At 42.0% G+C, this 21,160-nt stretch overlaps 1 protein-coding gene across 7 annotated transcripts in view; it reads right to left on the reverse strand.

The window, feature by feature from the left end:
- LOC147015566 (ectonucleoside triphosphate diphosphohydrolase 8-like) overlaps window positions 1–21,160 on the reverse strand; it is a 64,298-nt gene that overhangs the window by 7,712 nt on the left and 35,426 nt on the right. For 6 of the 7 annotated variants that reach the window (XM_085850431.1, XM_085850428.1, XM_085850430.1 and 3 more), the window contains exons 3-7: window positions 17,056–17,173; window positions 14,437–14,587; window positions 12,459–12,618; window positions 5,077–5,310; window positions 1,414–1,692 (exon numbers count right to left, since the gene is read on the reverse strand). In XM_085850431.1, coding sequence (XP_085706557.1) covers window positions 1,414–1,692; window positions 5,077–5,310; window positions 12,459–12,618; window positions 14,437–14,587; window positions 17,056–17,173 — 942 coding nt within the window. Of the gene's footprint in view, window positions 1–1,413; window positions 1,693–5,076; window positions 5,311–12,458; window positions 12,619–12,777; window positions 12,964–14,436; window positions 14,588–17,055; window positions 17,174–21,160 lie in introns of those variants that run through there. The other variant, XM_085850434.1, reaches the window with a different exon arrangement.

Consider the following 21,160-nt stretch of genomic DNA (forward strand, 5'->3'; position numbering starts at 1 on the left):
GTTTCACAGGCAGGGAGATTCATCAATATTTGTGCCGTCCATCAGAACGACATTAAACTGGCATCCCATCTGGTGGACGTCAAAGATCCCACTGTGTCCTTCAGGAAGAGTAGGTGAAATATCACCGGCACCATGAACAAATTCCTGTCCTAAGAGGGATGGCAAACTGCCCAGCCATGACCCTTTGCCTAGAAGCTGCTTCTGTAGAAACAACGCTCTGTAACAGAGTATAAAAATACGAGAGACCTTACAAGAGACTTCGATGCAAGAGGGGCTCATTAGGTCCATGAAAGCCTGCACTCTTATTATGAACCTACGGTTTTTGTCTTTGCTCCACATTTAAATGCTGAACGTCAAAGCAAGGAAACAGCACAAAGCAACCATTTTAAAAGTCTTTGGTGTAAAGGGGTTCGTAACGCCGACCTTCCAGACTCAGAGCGGACACTCGAACCATTACGCCACTGAAGCTGGTCTGCAGGTCTGTTAATAATGACGACATCACTGAAGGTCTATTAATCTCATTCCATCAATCGCGTTTCTTTTCCTCCCAATGTTCTAACCCTCGGAGGAATCCTGCGAGTTGCAACGCGTGACGACTTGCCTTCCGCAATGTTGATCAAAGGTATGGTTTCTCTCCCACGTGCAGCACCTTACTACTATTTGTATAATTTGTGGGAGCACAATGAGGACACCGATATAGTTCCACTTGGAAATTAGGCCAGGAATTTAGCCAATGTAGCCTCTGCTTTTGGAAAGTACTACCGGATCTTAAACGTACGCCAGCAAATGAGAGTGCACCACCAGGAGTGCACCAAAGATGCATTGCTCTTCCTGAAAGGCCAAGACTCAAACACAAACTGCAGCTCAAAGGTAAGTGTACTACCTCTGGAGTTAGAAGATGTGGTCCCTTTTGTTTCGATAACAAAATTGAGGCTCATGGAAGAGAGGAAACGGTGACAAAGGAAGCAAAACGGACAGTGGCACAGCAGTTAATATAATCAAGAGAATGAACAAACAGGAAAGGAAGGGGGAGAACTTGCAAGGTGGTTGGGTTAGCTGTTAGGTTGGGTTAATGGGGGTAGAAAATGTTGTGGATAGGGATTGGGGGGAGGGGAGAGGGAGCAGATCCTGGTGCACTGCCCATTTGAAAGCTTGAAGGAAAAGTTGGGATCAAACCGTCACAGTAAGGCCATTCCACAAACAAGTGGAGGTGTGCAGTTAGCTTGGATTGGAGGAGGGGGGGGGGGGTTAACCAGGAGGGTATTACTGAAAGAACACCCTCTTCCTGGAGTTCCTAGAGATGGTCAGAAGGCTGAGAGAACAGAGATCATGTTAAACCAGAGGAGATCGACACTCAGTATTATCCAATTATACGGAACTAAATATTGCATAAAACTAAATGCGGGCACCCACCATGTACGAGCGGAAGACAATTGGTTGATACACGCCATTGAAGGAACATTCCAGATTTTCTCCACATGAAGACAGGTTGAATAAGGTGTTGACTGCAGCATGGCAGCCATTGCTGTTCCCTGTACCCACAAAGGTCACGCCTTTGTCTGGTTGGTACCACGCCGGGGTTGAAGATGCAATGCAGGGGCTTTCATAAATAAAGGCAACTTTTTCGGTGAAACTGAAGCCCTTATTGAAGCACGGATTGGACACTGTGCCCTGTGTCTCATTGTAGTTCGTCTAAGGGAGTTAGAAACGGAATGGATATGATGGATGAAGAGAAAATGGGGGGGGGGGGGAAACCATCCTATTGTACAGCTATTCATTTAAACCTTCCTTTTAAAATTTTCACCAAACATGATGTGAGGTGACCTGGTCATGGGTTCTGGTCTTCTGGGAGCAAAGCAAAGGCAAGTTTTAACTTTTTAATAAAAGCGTGTGGAAAAAAATAAATCCACCTCATTGATGGCAAAACATAACAACTACAAAGGATATGTTTGGACATTTCTAAGCTATGGAGGATCTCTAAGAACCTGGAATATATATATATATATATATATATATATATATATATATATATATATATATATATATATATATATATATATATATATATATATATATATATATATATATATATATATATATATATACATACATACATAAATGTACATATGAAGATACACACACACACACACAAAATTCGTGAGGTTTTCCCCAGAACCATATCCCCCACGAATCTCGGGGTCCTGGTGTATGCATATCTACTATACTAGAAAAAATAGAATATGTTTGTATGTATGTGTGTTTGTTTGTGCATTTGTTTGTCCTTTATAGACGGCCAAACCGTTGGATACAATGAGATACCTAAGCTGTTGGGGTTAGGGTTAGGGTTCAGGTTAGGGTTAGGGTTAGGGTTATCTAACCCTAACCGTAACAGCTAACCCTATCCCCAACCCCAACCCTGCCTTTCCATTCCCTCCCCTCATTCCCTCCCCGCCCTACGGGCGGGTACTGTCAAGTTTACTCTAAATTTTTGACTCAAAGTGGCCACCTTTTGCAGATATAACAGCCAAACATACTCGTGGCATTCTTTCTGCAATGGAAATCAAATATTGTTTGGAAAGTTCTTCCCAACACTGTTGCAGAAGTTCCCACAAATGTGTTGCACTTGTAGGTTGCTTTGCTTTTACCCTTAGGTCCAGTTCATCCCAAACCAGCTCGATGGGGTTAAAGTCTGGAGACTGTGCTGGCCATTCCATGATTTGAAGCCTACCATCTTGTTCTTTTCTTCAAAGGTAGTTCTGACATCGCCTGGAGGTATGTTTTGGGTCGTTATCTTGCTGTAAGATGAACCTCTGACCAACTAGGAGTAGACCAGAGGGTATTGCATGGCACTGCAAAATGCTATGGTCGCCCTTTTGGTTCAGGGTGCCGGTCACTCTGTGCAAGCCGCCGACTCTGGATCCAGCAAACGAGCCCCAGATCATCACGCTTCCTCCTCCATGTTTGACAGTTGGTGTCACACACTGAGGAAACATCCTTTTGCCTACTCGATGGCGTACAAAAACCCTGCGTGATGAACTGAAGATTTCAAATTTTCACTCATCAGTCCATGAGACCTTCTTCCAGTTTTCAGTAGTCCACTGGCCGTGCTTCATGGCTCGGGCAAGCCCATTTTTCTTATTTTGCCATTTTAGCAATGGCTTTCTTACTGCCACTCAACCTGTCAAACCTGCAGATCGAAGTCTTCTCTTCACAGTTGAAACTGACACTTCCTTACTTCGACCAGTGTTAAGCTGTGCTTGAAGCTGCTGTCCTGTGAACCACCTATCACGCAATCTGTTGACTCTCAGAAACTTGTCTTCTGATTGTGTTGTGGCTTTGGGTCTGCCAGACCTCTTCCTGACAGAGTTTCCTCCAGTTTCCAAGTGCCTTTTGATGGTGAAGGAAACTGTACTCACTGACACCTTGGCTTCTTTGCAATTTCTCCAAAGGAAAGACCAACACTTTTAAGGGTTGTGATGGTCTGTCTGTCTTCCTTTGATAATTGTCTTTTTCTCACCATTATGATAGCAATATGCTACTTCCTGCAGCGAGATATTGTCCAAATAATGCTTCAGGGGGTGTAGCAACACAGTCTGGTCCAACACTGCTTTTATACAGACAGAGGGTTTGTAACTAATCAACAAAAGTTGGGACACCTGTCAGAATTTTTTGCATCAACTTTCAAGGCTTAATTTACTTCCATTGCTGCAGAACAGCTGCAGTTGCTAACCCATTACTTGTTCCCTGAAAAGGGCCTTTTAAAACAACTCTGAAATTTACAGTATTTTTCAGTTCTTGGTAAACTAAACTTATTTTTTTTTAACCTCCGACAGTTTACCACTTAGCTTTGTACCATTTCAGGTTATTCACTGGACTTGAACTGCTTAAATTTCAGTAAAAACTGGAAAAATGGGGGTGTTCTAAAACTTTTGACTGGTCGTGTATACTGTATATACAGTATATATATATATATATATATATATATATATATATATATATATATATATATATATATATATATATATATATATATATATATATATATATATAGATATATATATATATAGTATAAAATGATTGGAAACATCTCTTTAATGACCTGTTTGATATCAAGAAGCCATTTAAAAGTCCTTTCTTTCTTAGAAATAACAGCAATTCTTAAGATTCCATAAGTATTATTTCTCCTTAAAATGACTACATTTGATTTCTATCTCATTTGCTCTCTCCATTTTGGCAACAATGACAAAAGGTGTAAACACCAAAATATTATAATCTGTCGCATTGCCGTTGATTAAAGAAGAAAACCTGCAACCCTTTATAATGTAATGGTCAATAGCAGCTACTACTACTACTACTACTACTACAACCACTACCACAATTAATCCCACCTTGTGCAGGGATCGACCACACAAGCTTTCCCTCTCCACACCGCTCTATCCCGAGCATTCTCATCTCTCTCCACTACCTCCTTCCACCTCAATTTGATTGTGCCCCTTCTCTCTCTGCCAACTACATCCATATCAAAAGGCTGCCTAAGCATATGTCTCAGTGCATGCCCTCACCAATACAGATGTGCCTATTCACGAATGTTCCTTATTCCTGCCCACCCTCTGATATCCCCATTCCTCCTTTCATCTCACCATCCTCATGCAGCAATCTCTCCTCTTCCTTTCTCAAGGCCCATGCAAACATTCCAAACAGAATTCAAGGCTCATACGCCCACTGCAACTGCCCCTCAGACAAAGTAAAACTCAGACAGCTGAAATTTCCCACCTGCTTTAACTTTAACCTGTCTGCCCTTCCCGAATATCCACATCCTCTCTTCCCTCTCCCTTGCTCACCATTGCCTTTGTTCCCCCCACATTTATCATCAGCCCACAACTTTCCTACCATGCAAGCACCTGCCATAATGCAAGTTTACCAACTACAAGTTAAGCAAAATTGTCAGGACTTTAGAGGTACACATAAAATGGAAAAAAAAATGCATAAAGAAAGCAATGCCAAATGGTTTACAAGTGCAACAAATCGCCAGGTATTTAACGCTACAAAGCCTTCCATCTTCCCACGGCGGCAAACCTGGATGAGATAGTTGAGAAGATTGTAGCTGGCCTGGTCACGACCGTAGCACAGGAAGCTGTGCGTGTATACATTATAGTCATAGCCAAACAGGCGTAAGTACATGGACCCTCCATCTGCGATGTCTTTTGGAACAAATGAGATCTGTGTGGAGGCCCCTCCCAGGTCCAGTGCTCCGTCGGTCTTGGGATCATCTGGCCGAAAGAACTTTTGCATCCAGCTGGGGCCCGTGACCTGGAGAAAATGAGGATGACAGATAAAAGGCAATCAAAAGTGTGAGAGTTAGCAACAGCTGCACAACTAAGGGTTGATTTGGTATCAGTTAGACTTTTTCTCCTGCTCTACCATCCAGGTGAACCCATCACATATTTTTGATACTAGAAACACCCGCTCCCTTCAGGAGTAGCCTGGGGGGAGGGGAGGAGGGATAGTGAGGGAGGTCAGGCAGATATATTTTATGCCGCGGTTAATAATCCACGCCTGTCTGCAAGGGTCAGTAAACCATTTGCACTGTGGCAGGCGAAAATCTTGTTGTCTTCCACCCCTCCCCCCTCCCCCAACCCTACCTCATGAGGGGGAGAGGATTTTTTTGTGCCCTTGACCTGACCCTGAGTACTACCAATATGTATGAAAATTTTGGGGGAAAATCAGGCCACCCCATTTTTTTTTCTATTATTTTTCTCTCTCACACACACACACACACGCACACACACACACACACACACACACACACACACACACACACACACACACACACACACACACGCACACACACACGCACACACACACACACACACACACACACACACACACAGAGAAGAACGGTCCGTATCACAGCACCCAGAGTAGGAAGGAAGCGAGCGCAAGTGGGACCGTCATAACAGAGATACTGCATGGTGCGAACGGCCGAGGGGGTTCCCAGGAGGCCTCGAGTGGTGCAACGGAAGCCCCGTGCATGACACACGACGGGGCGGGTGTGTTGGAGAGTATTAAAAACAACTCCAAAGAATCACAGGCTCCCAACAAAGAAAGCTCTATGAAGTCTGCGCGGACACACCAAACAGCTGGGGTGTGTCCTAAGATAAATGTTTACACCTTCCCCAAAAAGAGGCAGAGCCCTGCAAAGCGCAAAGCGAAGATGATGCTGCCTGTTTCAAAGGAAAGACCGAAGCAGGACAGCAAACAAAAACAAAACAAAACAATGAAAGCTGGAATGCTGAGGGGAGGAAGGACGTCCTCGCATGCAGAATGTGCTCTGCATTTGAAGTTTGGGGGATGGGCGGTGGAGGAGACCGATTCATGGCTACAGCACAAACGGTAATGGGCAGAAAGATGAACGGACACAGAGGGGTAGAGGAGAGGAAGAGGATGATGAGGAACAATGTGATCTGGAAGAGGAGCTGGCTGATAAGATAGAGGAGGTGAGAATGACACCAACTGAAGAAAGACCACAACTAATAAGACAACAGAATAATAAATACACAAAAACATTAATCAGCAGAACAAACAAATCTTTAAAAAAAATATATACAGTAAACCCTCAAATATCGTGGGTTTCCACCAATCGTGGACAACCTATTGTGCTCCGATTTAATTATCATGGTTTTTCATGTCAGTCAATCGCGGTTTTTGAGTTAAGATGAGTCAGTGATTGTGTCCGCATGTACGATTACCTCCCATTATAAGCCTTTTCTTGTTTTTCGTGCACAGTTATAGTAATCAGACCAGCATATGGGATCGAAGCAGAGTTTAATAATGAATCGTCATTGAACAGGAAATGCCATATGGAGACCCTGTAATACTCGATCTACAAGATATAGTAGATACACAACTGTTAATAATGGCACCCAAACATAAAACCCTGGACAAAATTAATTGTGAGAAAAAGCACAGAAAAGTTATGAGATTGTACAAAAAAAATTGAGCTGTTAGATTGGTTGGCAAGAGGAGAAAGTGCAGTATCTGTGGACCACGATTATGGGGATCAATTAATCGACTGTGCTAAACGAGAGTCAAATATCCATGCAAGTATTCATGCCAGCAAAGCACCAAAGTGTCATTTCAGTCCTGTGATCCTCTTATTGAAAGGATGGAAAAAGTGCTTAATGTTTGGATCGAGGACCAAACCAAAAAAAAATGACCTTGAGTTGAGTTGAGTTACGTATTCGTTCGTACTGTTCTCTGCTGTAAATCGAAAACACAAGACTTAGCTCAGAGATGATGATGACGATGGAGGGGGAATGATGGAGGTTAGAAAGATGTGGATGTAGAACTTGCGATGGCTGTTCAATCCTCGGGAACACGATAAAGTCGCTTGCTGCATTGCCACATAGAAGAAGGCTAAAAAAATCCTTCGCCACCTTGACCCAGAGCAGATCTTCCCTGCTTGGACAGGAACGTATGAGATGGTATCCTCTTCCAAAAGAATCCCATCTCTTTGGCGTTAAAAACATGCGCCAGCATAAATCCCTTCGCCTCGATTCGTTTTATGAGCCATTGTTGAACTGGAGCCTTTGGCCCCGGGCGCCTCATGAAAACATTGGTAAATCTGCAACGGTTTCTCCTGCACACCGGTCCAAATTCCGAGTAAATCCACAATGGGTTCTCTCGTAAATCCATCCACTCACAGTCCGAGTAAATCCACAATGATTTTTACTGTACACCAGTCCACTCAAAGGCATTTTTTTCTGTTTAATCCTCGATCCAAACATTACGCCCTTTTTCCACACTTTCAATATGATGATCACGGGACTGGAATGAGCTTTTTGCGCTTTGCGAAGCGGGAACACTTTAACGGATATTTGACTCAGGTTTACATACAGTTGATTCATTGATCCGGTAATGGCGGCCCACAGATGCTGCACTTTCACTTCTTGCCGACATACTGTATCTAACAACTAAATTTCTTCGCACAATGTCATAACCATAACCATAACCCGTGCCTTTTGGCACGATTAATTTTGTCCATCGTTTTATGTTTGGGTGCTATTAACAGTTGTGTGTCGACTAGATCTTGTAGATCGAGTATAACAGGATCTCCGTTTGTCATTTCCTTTCCAATGACGATTCATGATTAGATTTAGCTTTGTTCCCATATGCCGGTCTAATTACTGCAATTAACGGTGCGCAGAAAACAAGAAAAGACTTGCAATGAGAGGTAATCGTACATGTGGATACAAAGAATGACTCATAATCGGCCGATATTAAATACCACGATAACATCAATAGGTTTCCCACGATTGGCGGAAACCTGTAATATTGGAACCCACAATATTTGAGGGTTTACTTTTCAACAATACAGGAGCAAGACAACAAAAGTATCTTACAAATACCTTGCAGTAGAAGAGGGCCACCAAATATTGTTACGAATCTGGCAGCCATGTGCACACAACAGCCAGAGTCCCTATAGATCAGTTATATCGGTAAGTACGTGTTTCTAGTTAGGGTCACGTCCCTGTGTCTAATGGGAATTAAGTGTACGTGCGCTGCGAAATTATTTTATAGTTAGGATTTTTATATCCACAAAACAACAACTAGATCCTTTCCATCACCAACTACAATGACAATGCCATCGCCCAAGTGCATCGTGTCACGCACAGGGGTGAGGGTCCCTCCGCCCACCGTGAGCTCGTCCAATCAACGGCGGCCACGAGTCATCAGACAGCCCCTCGTCCAATCCGGAGGTGAGTACCTCAGAGCGTTTTTCCCTCGACCCATGGGGGAGGGGAAGGATAAGTCGAGTGGTGAGCAGTCATTGGGGCGATTGGATTGGTTGATGAGGGTTCTGGAGACCGGGTGATCATGGCGAAGGCAGTGTGGTTGTCTGGACCAGTGTTGGAGAGATGGTGTGCTTGTGGCAGGAACGTTCGCCAGACGGAGATCATGGAATTTGCCGAGCAGCCAGTGATCATGTGCGAGACATTTCTGGTGGGAGAGGACATTTTCAGTTCAGACATTTCCAACCTGGCATCCAAAGCCAGTGAGTGGTTGTCGACGAGGGCTCTGCAGACGGTCGTGGTTTCGAGTCCCACCTGGTGGTTCGAGTCGGTGTGACCGCACGAGGCGGGACAGGTACCCCGGGCAGGCTCTACCGACTGAAGACACATCGGGTCCTTTTTCTTTTGGGTGTGCGTGTCTGTGTGCGTGCCTGTCTTGTCAAGTAGAATTGTTAAGTGCTTGTGCATTATTTACATTTCATATTCGGTTGTAATCTGCTCTTTGTCTCCCTTCCTGGTTTTTGCCAATTATTATTGTAAATAAATACCCCTCTTGTTAAATGTATCAGCTCGTTTCTGTGTTTCTTTAATTGGCTTAGCATGGTGAGTGTTGGAAAATAGCGAAGCGGAAAATTGTTCATTTGATCTGGCGCGGCTCTGGTAACTCCGCTTGGTTACGCCGGATCCGAGCCGTTACCCGCGACTCGGATCGGACAGAGTCGGCCGAGGGTGTGGTTTCCCCGGTAGTTGGATGGCGTGAGTACTTGGGTAAATTGGAGTTAGACAATTGGACTCTACCTCACGCCATCGAAATATTGGCAACTACGGTCCTGTAAGGGACCGTGCCTTTCGGAGTTCTCCGAGAAGCACGATCTAGATTCCGGGTGTTCGGTGGAGCTGACTCTACTGCTCCACCTAGCGGTCGTGCTCGCCAACGAAACTCGCCCCCACAACAATATGTCATAAAAAAACACAAAACAATTACCAAAGAATACCTGATCCAGAAAACACACCCCTCACCAAGGAACAAAATCAGAGCCATAAACCAACTATCAGGACCAGTGTTCCAATACAGCTGTGGAATAGTAAACTAGCCACAAGCAGACGTAAAAAAAACTCGATATCAGGGCAAGGAAATGCCTCACTATTCACAAAATGTTATGCAAAATCAGTGCATCCCGAGAACGTACCTAACGAGAAAAGAAAGACGTGGCGGCCTGATGGAACTCACTCAAGTGCACAGAGCGACGGCTGTAGGAGTGGCGGAGTACTTGAAAAGTTCAACAGACTACCAAATACAATTTGAACACAACAAACCAGAAAATATATCTCACTCACCTTGTAAAAAAAACTTCCACAAACAGGTGTGAATCGAAGATGTCACGCACCAAACCGAAACAGCAACAAATACAGCCTCAACGATTGTAAAAAAAGAGAAAAGAAAAATACAAGTTGAAATGCCAACAAAAAAAATAGTGAGAAGTGTGAGAAAGACAAAAGAACAGGGAAATATATATATATATATATATATATATATATATATATATATATATATATATATATATATATATATATATATATATATATATATATATATATATATATATATATATATATATATAAATAAACAAGTTGGACAGATTGGGAATCGACAAAGAAGGATCACTGGAATGGCTAAGAAGAGGTCAGCTCAATTGGGACGCAGAACGAATCATTGTAAATGCCCAAGACCAAGGACACCACACAAATGGCTTTTTAAAAAATGGCAGGACTGAGCCAATCAGACAAGTGTAGATTTTGCAAAATAAACAGAAAGCACGAGCCACCTCCTATCAGGATGTAAAAACTCATGTCAGAACAGCTATACACCCAAAGGCAAAACAAGGTATGTGCAGTAATCCATTGGCTTTTCTGCAGAAATTTCAATATCCCAGTTCCACAAAACTCATGGAAACATGAACCAAAAGCAATCACTGAAAACAAGGAAGTAATGATCATGTATGACCTGATGATCCCATCCAGCATGAACCTAGAAAACAAAGCACCGCGAACAGACAGTGCACGGACGGTCGACAGTGTATAATTGAGGTTTCAGTTCCCAGCGATTTTGGTCTAAAGAAGGCATAAATCAATAAAATGACCAACTATCAAGACCTCATGAATGAAGTGAAAAGATCCTGCAAGCTGAAGAGCACCAAAATTGTACCAGTGATAATTGGAGCAACGGGAATGATAAGGAAGAACCTCACAAGGATCCTACAAACCATCCCTGGGAACATTACAACAGACAAACTACAGTTGGAAGTTGTCCCGGGCTCAGTGACGATCCTGAAAAGAGCCGTCGGAACAAAACTCTGAGAACAACAGAACTTCACAACTTAGCCCATGAATCACGATCCTTCACCGAAACGAAGGTGGACACTTCAAGTCCTGGGTGGGCTCCGTTCCACCTTCTGTAACCCAAATTATGGAGATAACAATCAATGACACACACATACACACACCTCCATTTGCATAAGGTGTGTGTGTATGAGAGAGGAGTGGGGAGGGGGGGGGGGATAAATTAAAAAATAAAATGCAGTTAAAAAGGAAGAGAGAGTTATGGGTGAAGGGTTGGAGTCTTTTGCTTTTAATGCAAACGGTGAACTCCCATAAATAATTTGGCAAAAATTGTAAAGTTCCACCCTGGAAATCCAATATGCATTGGTTGTGTCCAGGAAGGCCGCTTGTAAAGTAGAACATTCCTTGGCAGAAAACTTCTCCAGCGTGGATACATGCCTGCAAGGGTTGTTTCCACCCCGAAATGGAATCTGGGATGCTTAAAGTTGGGAAAGCAGTATATTTAGCAAGGAAGTACGACTTTCAACCTCCTTTTTGCAACGCATCAAAAAATTAGTTGTTTCAACTATATGTTAGTACAGCATTTTATCCAACCACAAAAGAGTGACGTCACAGTATACAAATTAATTTGACATTCTACTGCTGTTAAGTAATCTACAGATGTTTGATTTGTTAAGATCGAACCACTCATTAGAGATTTGTTGCGGTGTGTTTGTAACTGGACATTTATATCCATAATTATGTACTATGTGTCTGAGATTCTCATGGAAAAGTGTTAAAAACAGAGGAGATTGTTTTGGCCATTATGTTGTAGGTACAGTAATGTATCATTAATTATTTAATTTAATCTGTATTGGTAAGCAGTTCTTAATTCTTTAATCTAGGAAATTTGTATGAAAGCTTACACAATTGTGTGATCATTTTATCTTCCAACCCATCCTTTTTTTCAGCCATTACCGCTCATCTTTTCTACAATATGAACACTGAAGCTCGCATTTGGACAGTATCCATAAATAAAGCGACTCGTGAGTAGTGGACAACCAGTAGTCTTATTTGGGCTTCTTGCGCAGCTCTTGTGTGCATTACATCTCTGCATTGTTTCACCAACATATTGCAGCGTACATTTGCTAAAAGTCAATAAGTAAACTATGCTTGAGGTTTTACATATAATTAATTATTTGATTTAATTTAACTTGTAAGATCCAGCCGTTACTGTGCAATTAATTATATCGATTAATTGCGCGTGCGCGTGCACGCACACACAAACACCTGAACATCCTGTTTCGTGAGGACAACTGAACTAATTAATGAGCAAAACAAACTGACCTTGTAAAAGTTCTTTTTGATGTAATTGACAGTGATCCAACCACTGGCTCCCTCCTCCACACCGGTGAGTATCCGGGCATCATGAAACTGGAAGCTTGATCTGCGCATCTCATCCTCGACCGCATTCAGGATGTTTGTGCTCTTATTCGAGTCCTTCATTCTTTGGGAGGATTATGGGCACAGAGGGTAGAGCTCAGTGTGAGCTTGTTATGTGGACATGAGATGGGAACATAAAAGATATCAAGGCACAATTATCGATTCATGAAATAAAAAAAGTAGGGCAAATTGACTGAGAGCCTCGTTCCTTATAGTCACTCACAAGCTTGGTGGTAGGCACCGAGATGATTTGTCTGTACAGGCCATGGAGATCAGGAATACGGCCATGTTACCCATTCGTATCCACAAGTGAATGCCAAAAGGACAGCTGGCTAAACACTTTCCGAAGGACACATGCAACATCCTAGGTTTTCACCGTCTGTTCATGGCCATGTCTGACTCCACAGATAATGGAATATCAAAATGTGAGTGACAAGATGGTCACATCTGAGGTATCCTGAAAGTTTACAACTAAAAAATAAAAAAATAAAAAAAAATACAAAATTCTTTTTGATTCACTTCTTTAAAATATCACCATTAATTACTGAATATGTTGAAGTCCAGTGCACACAATGTTTAACCCTCTTTCAAAAGCCAGACCGAGATGTAGGCCCTTACAATTAAATAGGTGTGATGACAGTTTTTGGTCGGTTTGAAAGAGGATTCATCATCATCATAATCATCATCATCATCCATGTACCAGACTGGTGACAGAGTGTTGGTGCTGCTGAAGCTATCTCATGGCAAGTCATGCCATGGGGGGTTTCCCGCTGCCTTTCCAGCAATCAGTCAGAGTAGGAATTTGTTCCGGGGTGCCTGCTCTTCGCTAAAGGCACCGTTGCATCTTTAACCTCCATTGAGCACTTGTGGTAGATTGGTCTTCCTGTTTAACATCCCTCCGATTGAGGAATCACCCTGCCAGCGAAACACCAGAGTGGCAGTTCATTTATGGGTCGATATTCAAACGCAGGCTTGACAGCTGAGAGGCGAGTGTGCATACCTCTAGGCCATCCTGCCAGCACTTAAATGTGGATTAAAGGAGGAAATAAAAAAAAAATCCATGAAAAATCCATTTGTCAGGGAAACTGGGGTGCATTGGGACATCTGCTATAGCAGCAATTCTTGACCAATTATAAAAAAGTGCCAAAGTATTGTTAATGATATTAAGTGCCAGAACATTGGCACACAAAACATTACAATGCAATTGCCAATGTGTGGGCACTTAATATCATTGGCAAAGAATAACTGTTGTCAGGGATGTCCCAATTCACTCCGATTACCCATAGTGCCTCCCTTTATAAGATCGATGTTAAACGGTACATATGGAAAACTATAGCCTAGATGCAAACATCAAAACACTCGTCACCTTTCCTGCTATTTCGGCCGAACTCTAAACGATCGCGGCAGCAATGCACTGATGGTCGACAGTGTACAAAGATGAAAACCGAACGTTTCCACTTGTGTTGGCACAATCGAGTACTGTTGGATTCAATGCTTCCAAACTTGAATCCTCCAGCCAAGAGGAAATGTGGAATCTCCCATCCATCCTACAATTCAGACTGTCATTTTATTCTGGCCGTTGTAGATAATATTTCAAAGGCAATGATTCCACAATACAAGTCGATTGTAAGCATTTGAGCAATACCGACCAATCACTACTTTAGTAGTTTAGTTGTTACATTGTACATAGTCTTATTTTCACACATGTATATAGCAAAGCATGACAACTCGGGGGAACCTATACATAACTGAAGCTTCCTGAATGCCATATTAAAGCAATAGATAGCATGAAACCTTCTCTGCAAAGATTTTCAGTGATACCTTGCGTACAAAGGGAATGTCGTTTACCAACCACGAGTAGTTTTTGCCCATAGCCACTCACTGAAGCAGACGCATGCCTGCAGTAGCACCCAGGAACAGAGGTGTGTCCTTGTGCTTCCTCGAGTCGATGGTGTGCTCCGCTTTCTGCAGGCATTCCTTCAGGGAATCTCCAGCAGCTAATGGATTATCTTCGTATGATGAAATCCCGGGACCTGAAAAGCCATATTAAATTGCGGCAAAAAGAATCAGCTAAAAGTAATCGTCTTTTCTATTCAATGAGAAGTCCTGACTGCCAATACAAGGTTTTCATGTCGACTCAACTGTGTAACTATAATATATTGTGAATGTTATAATGTACAGGCAATTTGAGCAAAACGGACTTTTCCTTTCATATCCCCATATAATACGAGACTTTCAAAATGACGTATGAATGCTAAATGAGGCCGTGTGTGTGTGTGTGTGTGTGCACTAATTCGGTTCTACAAGCTGGGTACTTTGAACCTGCAATTGCTAGCATGTGACATTGGTGGTTGACTTTGTCTTTTAAACATAATTATCTGCATTTAGACAACAAAATGGCAATTTCAAAGTGGTTAACCATAAGTGTTGTGTTCCTGAGTGCAAATCGGACTCACGACAATACAGGAAATAAGAGAAATATCCGTGGATGATAGGAGTCGGGTTCCCATCATTTCCTGTTAATTCAATTAGCTCATGGTGGCCGTGGTTATAACACACATACATACAGACATGAACGGATGCTACTCTCCTTTCACCAATAGCTGCAAAAATGCAGTATAATTTCTCTTGTGTCCCTGGAACCAAACAACGTGTATATATATATATATATATATATATATATATATATATATATATATATATATATATATATATATATATAGGCACTCACAGGCCCCACAACTCCCACTCCCACCCACCCCCCTTACTCCCAAAAATGATGAATACTAAATATCATCATTTTAAACTTACCCTGTGCATCGACAAGCCCCAGCTATGACCTTCCCATCGGTGTTAAGAAGCACAAAGGTTTGGGTAGAATGCACCCTCTACGAACCTTCGACCTTTCATGGGCCAATGTTGTCAGGAACTTTTGCAATACGGACTGAAAGATTTGAAATTTTTGGACAAGTTGATCAGGAAGTTCTACAACCGTTTTGTTGTGCAGATTGAGGCGTGCCCCTTCCTCGCACATTCGCTTACAAGTCCTTTCGGCTTCTTTAAAAGTCTTTTTGGTCATTTCCTTGTACAATCCTTATCTGAGAGGCATCAAGTATGCCCAGGCCGCCCTGATTTACTTCGTTACTGGAGGTTTCTGTGCATGCCCACCAAGCGAGCTGTTGTGGATTACATCATTTTAAAAGTGCTGTATTGTTGGTGTTCCTGGTGCATAACGACCTGCATTTTCTGATAGAAGTACGGCAATGTTCCGGCAGGTATAATCGACAGGGCCTTTCCCACAATCAGTATTACTCCCATTAACGCTTCCTATCGAGGGGGAACAAGAGGCAGAGTGGGTTCAGGACGCACATGCTCATTTTTAATCTACAATGGTCCTCGCAGCTCTGCTTTCCTGATAACAATCACAGTTTAAATGCTCTCTATGGCATCATCTCAATGCTGTCTGAAAATATTTTTTTTTAGCTTTTGCACCAAAATCAAAAGCACTACCTAAGAAATTGTTTGATTGATTGATTTAAACTGGATGTCTTCAAATGGCTCTTGACTTTTTCTCTGCAGGATTGAGGTTAATAGAAGGGAAAAGTGACTGAGGGTATGAGCTAACAGTAGGGCAGCGGAGTAACTCTTGGACACAGGGAGTGAAAGAACAGGAAAAAAAAAAAACATAAAAAGAGAGGAGGGGAGGAAACGCTGCAACCTACAAGTATGTTAGGTTAGGAAGGTTTAATGGGGATAATGCAGGTTGTGGGTATGGATGGGGGATGACACGAGATGGTGATGAACCTTCTGCTTGAATCCCTGGAGGGAAGAGTGTGATAGTACAGACACTGGAAAGAGATTTCAAATATGGGAGAAGTGAGGAACAAAAGAGTTGAGGTATGGAGAGCCTGGATTTTAGAAGTTTAAGCATGAGGGGGTTATTGGAGGAACACGTGCTTCTGCGGATCTAACCACAACGGGTTTCCTGGAAAAAATATGTACATTCTCGAGTTGTTCGGGAAGGTCGGAGGGCTGGGAGAGCAGAGGGAGATAAACCAGAGGGCTTTCCCCCCCAAATATCATAAAAGTCAACAAATTCCCAGAATGCAAACTACAACAGCAGCTTTTATGCATTTGTGGAATAGTCCCCATTTTAAAGACTCAGACCTTTTATCCCATGTTTACCTTAACCATGCCTGGCGAATTCTCAAGAAAACTACATTATAATGCAATCCGTCATGCCTTTCCTCGGCACAGCTTGAAGGTGGTCGTGGAAATGTGGTATTTTGGGAGCTAGTCGAGAGCACAATACGCAGCAGGAGATCACATTCTCAATTACAATGTTTAAAACACCGATCACTCTTCTTCACAACTACAGCGCAACCTGTAAGCCACGTGTCCTTTCACAAGTTTGGAGGAAGTTCAGACCTGAATACTTCATTGTGCATCTTGCTGTTAACTAGAGCTTGAAATTGAGGTATTTAACGTCTTATTAACACACCTGCAACAGAGCAAGAGTCCGTCTCCGTTACAATTCCGGTGCCATTCTGCTTGTCACCAGGCCACTGGTAGATGATGAGCTTGGAGTGCGAAGAGCCTGCGTCGATTACAATTCCATACTACAGGAACAAGGGGATCGATTCACATGAAGAGATCCATCATTGAATGCAATAGTGGTTTCTTTCCCTGAAAGTTCAAAATAAACTGGATTTTAAGCAACATATTGCCAAACAAAAGCCACAACCTTTGGCTGCAAAGATATACAGCGAGATGCTTCGACACCGAGGAGCTTGCAAAGGTTTTTGGCATACTGAAAAAAGATTTGAGAGCAATATGGGACGGGGCCCGATTCTACCCAGGCAATGGCATTTAGAAGTGATGAAAATATTTCTGAAAGCAATCGTTGTTGACATGGTAATTGCAAGCCATAATTATAATCCCTTTAATGCATTCACTCCATGCTGTGATGAATGCGAGCGACAGAAAACTTTGACCAAACTAAACTGGCACACAAACCTCATAAACACAATGTACCGAATAGCAAGACCACTGTTGTCAGTCCAAGAATGTTCCATTCATTAAGTTGGCATTCGGTGATGTCACCATTGAACACAGAACGCTTCCATTAGCAAGTGTGATCGGTACTCGTAACAACTACAGGAGGCATTTGCTGGAGTACAGTATAGCCATGGGTGTATTTACATCCCCACGTACTTGGTGACACAATGGTTTCCTTGGAAACCAACCATAATATTTAAATTAGTTACACTAGATGGTTGTTGCAAAGTTTTAAATTTGGGCCAAGAAGTCTGCCCTCACAGAGCCTTGTGCATTTGTTGGCCAATTCATCCAACAAACCTGGAAGATGAAAGTCACATGAGAGCATTCTGCCAAGGGGGGGGGGGAGGTGGGAGGGTCTCTCAGTAATAATGAGAAAACCCTTGAGATAACTGGATAATGTCTTGCACTTTTATTTTATCAAATCACCTTAGTGAGTATTAATAAGTTTGCAGATAAATATACTCGAACCTCATTTTCTTTGCCTTTCAAAACTATCCAACGTATTTTGCACTTGAGCTTCTACATCTGGGATTATAAAGGAGGGTCTTTGGGCCTCACAAAGCGTTATGCTCGTTTGAGAGGAACTGAGATCGAATTGGGGATGAGATGACAATTCTGAAAACATGTTTATTGCATGGAACGAACTATATATACTACCAAAAAATAAAAAAATAAAAATGTCTGCAGAGTTTGTTTGTTTTCAAAACTTTAGTTTTTATACCAGCAGAATTGTGGCAGATTCGAATGCACAAACACGGCTGCACCGATTTGAAAGTTTACACACCTGTTAAGGAATGGATGTTGAACAATAGTGTGTGTGTGTGTGTGTGTGTGTGTGTGTGTGTGTGTGTGTGTGTGTGTGTGTGTGTGTGTGTGTGTGTGTGTGTGTCTGTCATTTATTCATCAGCTCCAAACTGGAGGTTTGCAAATCTACAGTTGTAATTGCAGAGAACAAATAGAGAAGAATTCATGCTCAACCATCTATCAGGGGCTCATCCTCGAAAGAATATTGTTCATGAGGACAGTGTTGACACCTGGTTACTACTGTCAAAAACAGTATAATCAAGTCCTGATTGTGTAAGCCAAAAGCATAAATTCCATCTTTATCCTAAATAATTCCCCCCCCCATCCCAATCCCATCCCCTTTCCCAAATAAAAACCAGTCAATTCAGGTCCATTAAAACTGATAAGATCGTTGGATTAAAGCATCTGGTTGATTTGCATCCACATTGCTATGCTAAGAAATAATTTATAACTTGCTGTGGGCTTGAATGGAAAGCCACAGTAGGCGTCATGATTCATGGGACATTCCCAACCGGTGTTCTGCACCAGATGCCTCGCAGGCACATTTGCACAGGTGAACACGGTTTGAAGCTACAAGCTTCCCTCTTCCCACCTCCTTCTCCAAAGTCTTCGTTTTGGACCACCTGGAAACCAGAATCAACCTCTGGAACCCATTAAGCATATGTCGGGCCACCATACTGCGTGATGACATTTTTCTCCAAAGCAAGGCAACCCAGGTGTTAGCACGTCAGATTAACATTTAATCCTTTAAGTACTAAATGAGCAATTTAGTGTTGTCCAGTTAAGGCACAATGCCATTTCTTCGAAAATTTTGAGCATATTTCACTAAAGTAATAATAATAATAATAATAATAATAATAATAATCAAGAAGTCAGTAGACTTCTTATGTAGGGATTTCCCAGACACTCCATTGACCCAATTAACCATGAATCCTCAAAAATAAAATAAAATAAAATAAAATAAAATAAAATCTCAAAAGATAAAACTTATAAACCTACAAATTCATCTGCAGAGAATTTTCCATCCAGTAACTTTGATTAAAAACTTTGGGACATCATCGCTGAACTCGATAAATGAAGATGCAAAAGTGTCCGTTTGTCCTTCTTCATATTATTACTATTATTATTAGTTGCAAAATCGAATATTTTTCAAGTATAGTGGTCAGTCGATTTTATTATGCATGGCGTTGGCTTAATGGTTCGGGTGGTGGGCTTGGGATCCGAGGATCCTGAGGTCAAATACCACTTCTCTGTTGAATTAATACCAGGTGGGGTTGACTCTGCCCGTCATCCTTCTGAGGTTGGCAAAATGAGTACCAGTTTGCTGGTATCCAGTGTCAGATTGGTGACCCGTCCAGGATTGTGCCTAATAGCCAGGGAGACTGCTTGGGCAGCACCAACGCTCTGCACGGAGTATGGTCCCAATGGATGGATTTTGTTATTTGCAAAATCGAAGATTTTTCAAGTATATTGGTTAGTCGATTTTGTTATTGTCTATTTGTCTGTTTGTCACCTCCAAGTTACAATTTTAAACTGATCTTCACAAAACTTCACCACATGGTAGAATTTGTCATAAGGAAGAAGCCTATTGTTTTTCAGGTCAAAAGGTAAACATCTTAGGTGGTATTTCTAAAATCCTCAATTTTCATCCGATTGACTTGAAATTTAAAGAGGATTTATATTTCAGGTCACTGAATTCAACCAGCGAATTGTTTTTGAGGTCAACATCGACCAAAAGGTCAACATAGGCCAAATTCCTAAAATTGTCAATTTTCATCCGAATGACTTGAAATTTGAAGAGGAGTTGCATATTTGATCAATTCATTCAACCAACAATTATATTTGAGGTCAAATTTGCTTTATGGATTTTGCAAGCATCGGGCTCTGCATGACGACTTCTTGTTATTATTATTACTAGCCAAACCCGTGCTCCGCGCAAAGTTTCTAAAGTGAGGGTTGGTTAGGACGTCAATATATCCCGTGTTCACAATGTGATTTATAGAATTTGATATACAATGTTTCTTGTTACATTTTTTGTGTCAAATGCACCTTCTGAGGTAGTCAGCATGTGCAGAAGAGGGTTTTACATTGCAGATGCTGTTTTCTCGGAGTGGCATGACGCCTCTCAGCAGTGTCGGTCTGCCGACGACAGATGTAATGACGTCATGATGTCATTATGCCTCTCAGCGGTGACGTCACACATCGGCATGCAAACGAATGTAAAAATTAGAAAAAATCGCCAAAAATTCCCAAACCTGTTCGTCTGGCGTAATCTCACATAACCCATGCTGTACACAGAGCATCCGTAATGCCGAAAGTGGCGACAATCCGTCTGGCAGTTTCGGAGGAGCCAAGTCCACAAAATATGGCTTAGCTTATTAATATAATAATAACTATTACTATTATTATTGTTATTATTATTTTCTGACAGACTAACTCAAAATTGGTTTAAGCTACAAACTTGGTTTGAACACACATCCACTGAATTTTATAGTGGGAAGGTACAAGTTGATAGAAATTTTAACGGCTTGAAAAGATTCCATGAAAAGTATGCAAAACTGCATTCCTTTGCAAAGGAATAAGAAGGGCAGAGAGGGGTGGGCGGGACTAAGACTGTCAATCAGCCTGATGAGGGCGGGGCCGCCACACAGTTGCTGCTCAAGACCATATCAGACTTGTATGGGTGTGGGTAACGGTGGATTATAATCAGTAAGTCGGTAAACTTCCTATCCGATGTATTG

The sequence above is a fragment of the Eptatretus burgeri genome, chromosome 12 (assembly GCF_056783735.1).
Source record: "Eptatretus burgeri isolate ZD-2024b chromosome 12, Ebu_testis_v1, whole genome shotgun sequence".
NCBI lineage: Eukaryota > Metazoa > Chordata > Myxini > Myxiniformes > Myxinidae > Eptatretus > Eptatretus burgeri.